Source organism: Mytilus californianus, unplaced genomic scaffold (genome assembly GCF_021869535.1).
Source record: "Mytilus californianus isolate M0D057914Y unplaced genomic scaffold, xbMytCali1.0.p SCAF_2, whole genome shotgun sequence".
Lineage (NCBI taxonomy): Eukaryota > Metazoa > Mollusca > Bivalvia > Mytilida > Mytilidae > Mytilus > Mytilus californianus.
Genome location: NW_026262668.1, coordinates 58,636,598 through 58,646,043, shown reverse-complemented (window position 1 = coordinate 58,646,043; position 9,446 = coordinate 58,636,598). Strand labels below are relative to the sequence as shown.

The window sequence follows — 9,446 nt, the reverse complement described above, 5'->3', positions numbered from 1 at the left end:
ATTTCCGGTTTGTCTGCAAAAATTATCATAATTTGATCGACTGATTGTGCTAGGTTTAGAGTCTAATCTGTCAATATGTCTGACAGAAAGGCAGAATTAGAAAGAAAGAAGCAGCGGCTTGAACAGATGCGAAAAGAGAGACAAGAAAAAGAACGTGCACGAAGTACAAGACAGGTGTGACCAAATATTGTCATTGATTTTTTATGATTTGTAGTATTGACTATTGTACATAATGAGTCATGGATGATAAAAACTTTTTTCTTCTTAATTTTGTATCCAGTTATCCATCAACATTGATGATTAAATGTAGCTGCATTTATTTGATAACAGTGCATCTGTTCTATTTACTCCTCTTGCTCCTACATAATATCTAATTGAAGAAATCTGGTTCTGTTTGTCCACAATATGCCAGTCCAAGATACGGTAGTTAGTTATATCCATCATGTGACTTCCATCACCATGTGAACAAAATTAGGCATCGTCACTTTCAACACATGTTACATGTGTGAGCTAATGGCGGTAAAAGTTTGATGCTATACAGCACGAAATATTCGGAAAATTCAAATCTAATTAGGTTGCCACCCTCCCTTTAGTTGTACAGGAATTGAGAGAACGTAACAATGGACTTCAATTATTTCTAGAGTACCCTGCAGAATTATGATCCTGAAGATGCTTGAAACTTTGATAGTGCAGAGATACATGCGCGCCTTCTATCTGCTAAATGATGTTATAAGGGTGTGTGTAATTGACGATCTTTTCAGTGAAAGATATAATTCAAGAAATAGCCTATAAGTTCACCCACATACATGTAGCTCTTTTCCCTGAGTTGTCATCTGATGAAAAAAAGATACGAAAGACAATAATCAGCTACACAACATACATGTAAGACTAGAGATACCGCTATTGAAAGGTGATCATCTGCAAACCCCTAATAAGACTTTGAAAGATTTGAGACTCCATTTTGTCCGTGGAGGAAGATAAAGCATTGTAATCACCAACTTTTTTTATACACTTGTATCCTTAACAACATTTAAAAGTCCTACCTGCCCTTTAGATGTTGAGGCATGCCAGGTGAAACCATAAGAGTCTGGAAGGATTATATCTGAAAATGTACAAATTGGTGGATATATTGGTTGAAAAAAATTATTCTAGACCTTCCACAGAAAACATATCTGTTGAAAGAGAAGAGATTTCTAAAGAAATTTGACAGTCACACAGCACAAGTTCCATAGAAAAAACGTGATGAAAGATAAAGTAAACCACCCTGTTAACCGCTTCTAAAAGAAAAATTTTAATATACAAATCAACTAATAACTATTGTGACATACAATGTAGTTTAATTATCAAATGGGAATGCATGGAAAATATGAAATAAAACAAATAAACATCAATCTATCACATCTCACTTATTATTCACTTGCTCCAAGCTTCTGTGTTTATCAAGATCATGAGTCAGTAAACTTTCAGCACCAAAACATGAAAGTTAATTAGAAGACAAAATGGTTCAATCCATAGTGGAGAGGAGCATTAAGTTTTACCAATGTCTGTACGTCCTGAAATTGGTTTCCTTTCTCTAACTTTAGTTTGCCTGAACCAAATGTTATGAAACTTATACACAATGCTTATTACCACAAAACACAGATCAAGTTTGAGTTTTTTTTTACCTTTTACCTTTCTAGAGTTATGCCCCTTTACAAATGGAAAAATTGCTGAATTTTTCCTTTCCGTTCTCTGACTTAAGTTTGCCTCAACCAAATGTCATGAATCTTATTATTTAACTTGATATAGTATAATCAAGGGTATGATGAATATTCTAAGCTGTAGTGATAAGAATTTTCTATCTGATAAAATAAATGTTGAAGAAAAAAAAAATCTGTTAAAGCAAAATGCTGATTTGTGTAATTGTGAACACCTTTATAAGAATTCATAAATAAGTGTCATTTTAAAGTGCATTTTGAACATGTTAATATGAAAAAATGTTTTTTTTACCTTTTTACCTTTTTAGAGTTATGCCCCTTTACAAATTGATGAATTTTTCCTTTCTGTTCTCTAACTTAAGTTTGCCTCAACCAAATGTTATGAATCTTTTACACAATGCTTATTACCACAAAACATATGTTGGGTTATACTGGCCTTTATTGGTCTCACAACCACTAACAAGGTCTTTCACATGGGACAGAGGGTGGCCGAGTGGTGTAAGTAGTTACTACTGTAATCACTAGCCAGTCAACACTGAGGTTGTGAGTTCGTGCGGGTGCACTCGACTCCAATCTTAATTGACTAGGATTGTCAGTTTTCCTATCGAAGTTCGGTGGTTTTCTCCGGGCACTCTGGCTTCCTCCACCAATAAAAACTGACCGCCACGAAATAGCCCAAAAGCGGTGCTTAAAAATGGTGTAAAAACACCAAAAATCAAAAAATCAAAATCAAATGATAAAATTGCTGAATTTTTCGTTTCCATTCTCTCTTTAGTTTGTGTCGACCAGATGTTATGAAACTTATATACAAAGCTTATTTCCACAAAACTCAGATCAAGTACAAATTTGGGTAGCGTCACTTTTACCATTCTTGAGTTCTGTCCCTTTATAATGTTATATGCAAGTGGAGGCATCATCTGTGTCCCATGGACGCATTCCCCATTTATTTCCTTTTTGTCGAGCCTTCGACTTTAGTCGAAAAAGTGAGACATAGCGATCCTACATTCTGTCGGCGTCATCGTTGCGGCGGCGTCCACAAATATTCCCTCTGTGATTAAAGTTTTTGAAATTTTAATAACTTTCTTAAACTATCCTGGATTTCTACCAAACTTGGACAGAAGCTTGTTTATGATCATAAGATAGTATCCAGAAGTAAATTTTGTAAAAATAAAATTCCTTTTTTTCCGTATTTTACTTATAAATGGACTTAGTTTTTCTGCCGGGAAATATTACATTCACACTGTGGTTAAAGTTTTTAAAATTTTAATAACTTTCTTTAACTATCCTGGGTTTGTACCAAACTTGGACAGAAGATTGTTTATGATCAAAAGATAGTATCTAGAAGTAAATTTTGTAAAAAAAGAAATCCATTTTTTCCTTATTTTACTTTTAAATGGACTTAGATTTTCTGCCAGGAAACAACACATTCACTCTGTGGTTAAAGTTTTTAAAATTTTAATAACTTTCTTATACTATTTTGGATTTGTACCAAACTTAGACAGAAGCTTGTTTATGATTAAAAGCTGGTATCAAGAAGGAAATTTTGTAAAAAAATAAATCCATTTTCCGTATTTTACTTTTAAATGGACTTAGATTTTCTGCCCAGAAACAACGTATTCACTCTGTGGTTAAAGTTTTTAAAATTTTAATAACTTTCTTATACTATTTTGGATTTGTACCAAACTTGGACAGAAGCTTGTTTATGATCAAATGCTAGTATCTAGAAGGAAATTTTGTTTTCTTCCAGTTAACATTACATTCAGTCTGCAGTTAAAGTTTTTAAACATTTATTAGATTCATAAACTATCCTGGATTTTTACCAAACTTGGACAGAAGCTTCTTTCAATCAAAAGATAGTATCAAGAGGAATATTTTTATTGATTTACTTCTTCATTTTTTGTCGAGCCTGCGACTTTTGTCGCAGAAAGCTCGACATAAGGATAGTGATCTGGCGGCGGCAGCGGCGTTAGCTAACTTCTTAAAAGCTTTATATTTTAGAAGGTGGAAGATCTGGATGCTTCATACTTTGTATATGGATGCCTCATGTTACGAAGTTTCCGTCAGTCACATTTCTAATGTCCTTGACCTCATTTTCATGGTTCAGTGACTACTTGAAAAAAAAGTTAAGATTTTTTGTAATGTTAAATTCTCTCTTATTATAAGTAAAAGGATAACTATATTTGGTATGTGCATACCTTGCAAGGTCATCATGCCTGTCAGACAGTTTTCACTTGACCTCAACCTCATTTCATGGATCAGTGAACAAGGTTAAGTTTTGGTGGTCAAGTCCATATCTCAGATACTATAAGCAATAGGTCTAGTATATTCGGTGTATGGAAGGACTGTAAGGTGTACATGTCCAACTGGCAGGTTTCATCTGACCTTGACCTCACTTTCATGGTTCAGTGGTTATAGTTAAGTTTTTGTGTTTTGGTCTGATTTTCTTATACTGTATGCAATAGGTCTACTATATTTGGTGTATGGAATGATTGTAAGGTGCACATGTCTAGCTGGCAGGTGTCATCTGACCTTGACTTCATTTTCATGGTTCAGTGGTCAAAAGTAAAGTTTTTGAGTTTTGGTCTTTTTTTCTAATACTTTATGCAATAGTTCAACTATATTTGGTGTATGGAAATATTTTATGATCTGTGTGTCAGTCACACAGGTTTTATTTGACCTTGACCTCATTTTCAAGGTTCATTGCTCACTGTTAAGTTTTTGTGTTTTGGTCTGTTTTTCTTAAACTATAAGCTATAGGTCAACTATATTTGTTGTATGGAAGAATTGTTAGCTGTACATGCCTGCCTAGCATGGTTCATCTGACCTTGACCTCATTTTCATGGTTCATTGGTCAATGTTTAGTTTACTTGGTTAATGTTAAGTTTATGTGACAGTTGTAATAAAGCTTTATATTTAGGACTATCAACATAATATCAATGATTAGTAAAGAAGGCGAGACATTTCAGTGTGTGCACTCTTGTGTTGAGCCTGGGATTAACAGAAAAAGTAGGCGAGACACTGGGTTCCGCTGAACCCTTACGAATTTTTTTTTCAATTCACATGATATTTATTTGTCAATGAAACATGATGGATTCATAATAAATGTAAAATAACATGCTCAGAGTACTTAGTTTAGTAAATATTCATGCTTTGGTTGAACAATTCCTTTACATTTATTTATCACCATTTTGGCAGAAACTCATTTCATATGACTTGAGATATATTTGACTTGCCCAGTTGACAAGTATTACTTGTTTACTACACAGAATAAATTTAGTTAAGGGAAATGTGAGAGAATTTACATCTACAATTCCATATTATAGTGGAAAATAAAAATACATATGTTTCACTGTCTTGAAAAGGGGGGCTTCAACAATGATCTTAAGAGATTACACCTTAAACCAGAAGAAAACAACCCCAGATGTCAACTTAAATGATATTTTTTTTTTATATCCACCAATAACTGTTACATTTATACAAATGCTTTTGTAGGTGAATATATGATATTTGATTTTTTGCCTTGATGAAAATATTTCAGTTGTTGTTAAATATATTGGTGATGTTTTTTATCCTGTTAATCATGTCCATGTATAATACATGTACATACATGTAGACAAATGCTATACACAATGTTTAGTCAGAATTATTCAGGGAAAGTCAGACATTTTATGCTAGAAGTTGTATCTGATAACAATGTATCAGATTTTGTTAAATCAGGACTCCACTTGATTGACTTACTTTTAGTATATGTTAAGTCAGATGTAAATAAAGAGGGTCGGTCTGGTTACCAAAAACACATTTATTATCTTTGTCCTTATCTAGTTTGAATAAGAAATATATCATATAGATTTCTCTTTTTTTAACAGACTGATGAAGCACCAAAGCCTGCACAATCACAAGATCTAAGAGCAGAAACAGATGAATTATTGAAGGATCTTGGGATTCCTCCTTCAGGTAATAGTTGTTTAGGATTTTACTTTCAGTTCATTTAAAGGAGAAAATAGAGAAACAAATAGTAGTGTACATGTATGTTAACATTATTTTAAATTTCTTTTTACATATATATATATATATTTTAATTAAATTTAACCAGTGACGACTAAATTTGGTTATATTCTGGCAGTTGAAACTGAATTTGTTTTTACCTGACCATGCTGACCTAGAATGTGTTCTTCTTAAGTTTTCAAACAGTCAGTGTATTTAAAACATGTTCATAATGATATAATGAACCCAGCAATAAAAAATCATTTGAGGTACATTATAGTCAGGAGCAGGTCCAAGGGCCTACACAGTATACAACAAGCTCTTTATATAATCATTATCCAGATTATTGAAAGTTGTGGAATTAAAAATAAAACCAAACACATCAGAAAATATGAGTGACATCAGAAAATATTAGTATCAACATATATTTCAAATTAATCTCAACTTCAATGTACTTCACATGTATTTCAAACTGAACTTCTTGAAAATGATAGAATAGATATCATTAAAGTAGAACATTTGTTGTATTATACTTTTGTAGGACCAAAGAGTTCCAGTCCAAGTCCAACACATTCCAATAAATCTGCTTCAGACACAGAGGCCAAACAAGTTATTGTCACAACTAGGTTTGTAATCAAATATGGGTCACTTATTGATTAAACAAGGATTAACTCAAGTTCCCTATGTATTGCCTACATGGAGGTCTGCATTTTTAAGTCATTAGCCTACAAAGTCAAATTTGTAAACCATTTTACTTTAAATATAGAGATTTATTTGTAATGTAATGCTTTGTCTTACTTAGAAGATATCAAAGCTATAATAAAGGTATCTTTGGATAGAATGACCCCAATGAATGGTAACACATGGAAAAAAACATCAGCTGATTTGTTGTCCTCAAGGAAAATGGATGGTGGAAGGTACCGTTTTTTTTGTACATCCTAGAAAGTGGTCATGAGAAAATTGACAACCTTATTGTTATCATTAAATGAAAATGTCCCTTGATTCAGTAGTCTGTTGGTCAGAAATGGCCACCAAACTTGGTCCTCAAAACTAGAAGTAGCCATTTCATGGTCCTTATATAATTCATTATAAAACTAAATGTAGACATATTTTTACATGTTTGCAACCTAATTGGACTTGTCTCCTGCTTTGTCTTTTAAAATGTGACCTGGAAAAAGCAGTCCACCACACACACCAAAAAAAAGTCTGACAGACCAATTTTTCCAAGTCAGAATTTGTGCTATGAGCCATTAATTTTTTCATAATACACTTCAAAATAGCTGTGACTTATTGTATAGGCGCATTATTTAAATTGAAAAGGAACTAAATGTAGCTGCCCTTTAAGACTGGAACGACCATCAGAGGATTTAAAACTAAATGTTGTACCTAACCTGTCGAAAGATAGGTCATGCATGGTAAGGGTTATGGATTTATATCAAGCAAATACACCAGAACTAAAATAAGTCATGAATACATTTTTTTGCAGGAATTATTTAACTTGATATAGTATAGTATAGTCAAGGGTATGATGAATATTGGAAAATGCAGTGATTATGATTATTTATCTGATAAATAAATGTTGAAGAAAAAAAAAAGAATCTGTTAAAGCAAAATGCTTATTTAGATAATTGTGAACACCTTTAAAAGAATAAGTGTCATTTTTAAAGTGCATTTTGAACATACTCTAGATCACACCAAAGCTTGAATTAACTAACTAATTCTTAAAAATTGCAGCAGAAAACCAAAAATTAAACTGTCTGTGGTCAAAGTATCTGAAACTAGCATACCACCTAAAGAAAATGTATCCTATAGTAAAGAAACACAGACTGCTGTAGTAGAACCATTAGATAAGGAAGGCAAGTATATTATTAAGACAGGAATATATTGATTGTGTTATTCTATCATGCATGTTTTAGGCTGACATATAAAATACCATTTGTGGAAGAGGTGCATGCTGACCAATAAAACAAATGGTAATTCAAGTGTTTTAAAAGCACTTATATGGGCATGGGTATTTGATATAAGAACAAAAACTAAATGCATTGGATTATGGAGTTATCTTTTTCTTTGTCATTGCTGTTTTGCATTTATAAGGATACTTTTTTCCAGGAAATTATAGGCCATGCTATTTATATGTTGCTGTTAAAATTGGAATTCAGAAGGACCAGAATCCTCCAAATTGGAAGTCAATATTTACCAGTAGAACTTGAAATTTTGACTCATACTTATTAAAATCCAGTACAAATCAGAATTTTAAATATCTACTTGTAAAAATTGGGATATCTAGATTTATACTAGGATGATCCTGGATTATACTAAATTTATTCTAGGATCCAGGATATTACTAAAGATTATAGCTACATTGTAAAATTGAGAATGGAAATGGGGAATGTGTCAAAGAGACAACAACCCGACCATAGAGCAGATAACAGCCGAAGGCCACCAACGGGTCTTCAATGCAGCGAGAAACTCCCGCACCCGGAGGCGTCCTTCAGCTGGTCTCTAAACAAATATGTATACTAGTTCAGTGATAATGGACGTCATACTAAACTCCAAATTATACACAAGAAACTAAAATTAAAAATGATACAAAACTAACAAAGGCCAGAGGCTCCTAACTTGGGACAGGCGCAAAAATGCGGCAGGGTTAAACATGTTTTTTGAGATCTCAACCCTCCCCCTATACCTCTAGCCAATGTAGAAAAAACAAACGCACAACAGTACGCACAGTAAAACTCAGTTTAAGAGAAGTCCGAGTCCGATGTCAGAATAGGAAACAAAAGAAAATAAACACAATGACAATAATACATAAATAACAACAGACTACTAGCAGTTACTGACATGCCAGCTCCAGACCTCAATTAAACTGATTGAAAGATTATGTCTTCATCATATGAATATCAGGCACAATCCCTCCTGTTAGGGGTTTAGTATTATACCATCATAAAATATATGAGAAGAACATAACCTGTGTCATGCCAACAACTGGTTTTATAATAAATATGTTTAATTCCGATGCAAAGACCCTATAAGTGAATCAATATTAAAGCCAAAATATGCAATCTTTAATGACCTGACAACAGTATCGTAAAGTATGATTCTGGATTGTACTGCGTTTTCTTTTTTAATCATTTTTACTGACAGCAATTAATTAGAAGGAAACAAAATAAATGATAATACAAGTCAAATATCAATACTTTATATTATTAAAAAAAATTTTTGGCGCAACAACTTTGGCTTTACTACTAGAAAATGGATTTTTTTTTTATACTAATCAAAATCCAGTACAAATCAGAATTCCAATGTCTTCTAGAAGAAATTAGGATATCCAGGTTTGTACTAGGAGGATCCGTGATTATACTAGAAGACACAATATATAATTACAATATTTTGATTTACTTCATAATGAAATAAACTTGCAATCAAAATTTGTCTTCAACAAGCCTTTTTCAAATACATAAAATGATAACACAATTGAAGCAAAATGAAATTTTGGATGGTGACAACCCTTTAAAAAGGCATGTTTCAGAATTGTTGGACTAATTTTGATAATTCCTGTTGGAAAAATGGATATTTTTTTTTGGTTAGTAATATGTAACCTATGTTCCAAAATTTGACAAAAGCATGTAAAATTTGCAATAATGTCTTCAACAGCAAAATGAAGCAATAAAAACATTTTAATTCTATGGAAATTAATGAAATTGTTTATACTGTAAACCAGCTAATTTTTGCAAGAGATTTGTTTTTCGCTCCTTTTGAGAGTAG

The 9,446-nt window shown here is 32.5% G+C and overlaps 1 protein-coding gene across 5 annotated transcripts in view; it reads left to right on the top strand.

The window, feature by feature from the left end:
* The first annotated feature begins 2 nt into the window (after positions 1-2).
* LOC127730109 (cytoplasmic dynein 1 intermediate chain 2-like) overlaps positions 3-9,446 on the top strand; it is a 30,430-nt gene continuing 20,986 nt past the window's right edge. For all 5 annotated transcript variants that reach the window (XM_052238234.1, XM_052238233.1, XM_052238230.1 and 2 more), the window contains exons 1-4: positions 3-174; positions 5,564-5,651; positions 6,223-6,307; positions 7,416-7,537. In XM_052238234.1, the coding sequence (XP_052094194.1) occupies positions 76-174; positions 5,564-5,651; positions 6,223-6,307; positions 7,416-7,537 (394 nt within the window). In that variant the 5' untranslated portion in view covers positions 3-75. The remainder of the gene's footprint in view (positions 175-5,563; positions 5,652-6,222; positions 6,308-7,415; positions 7,538-9,446) is intronic.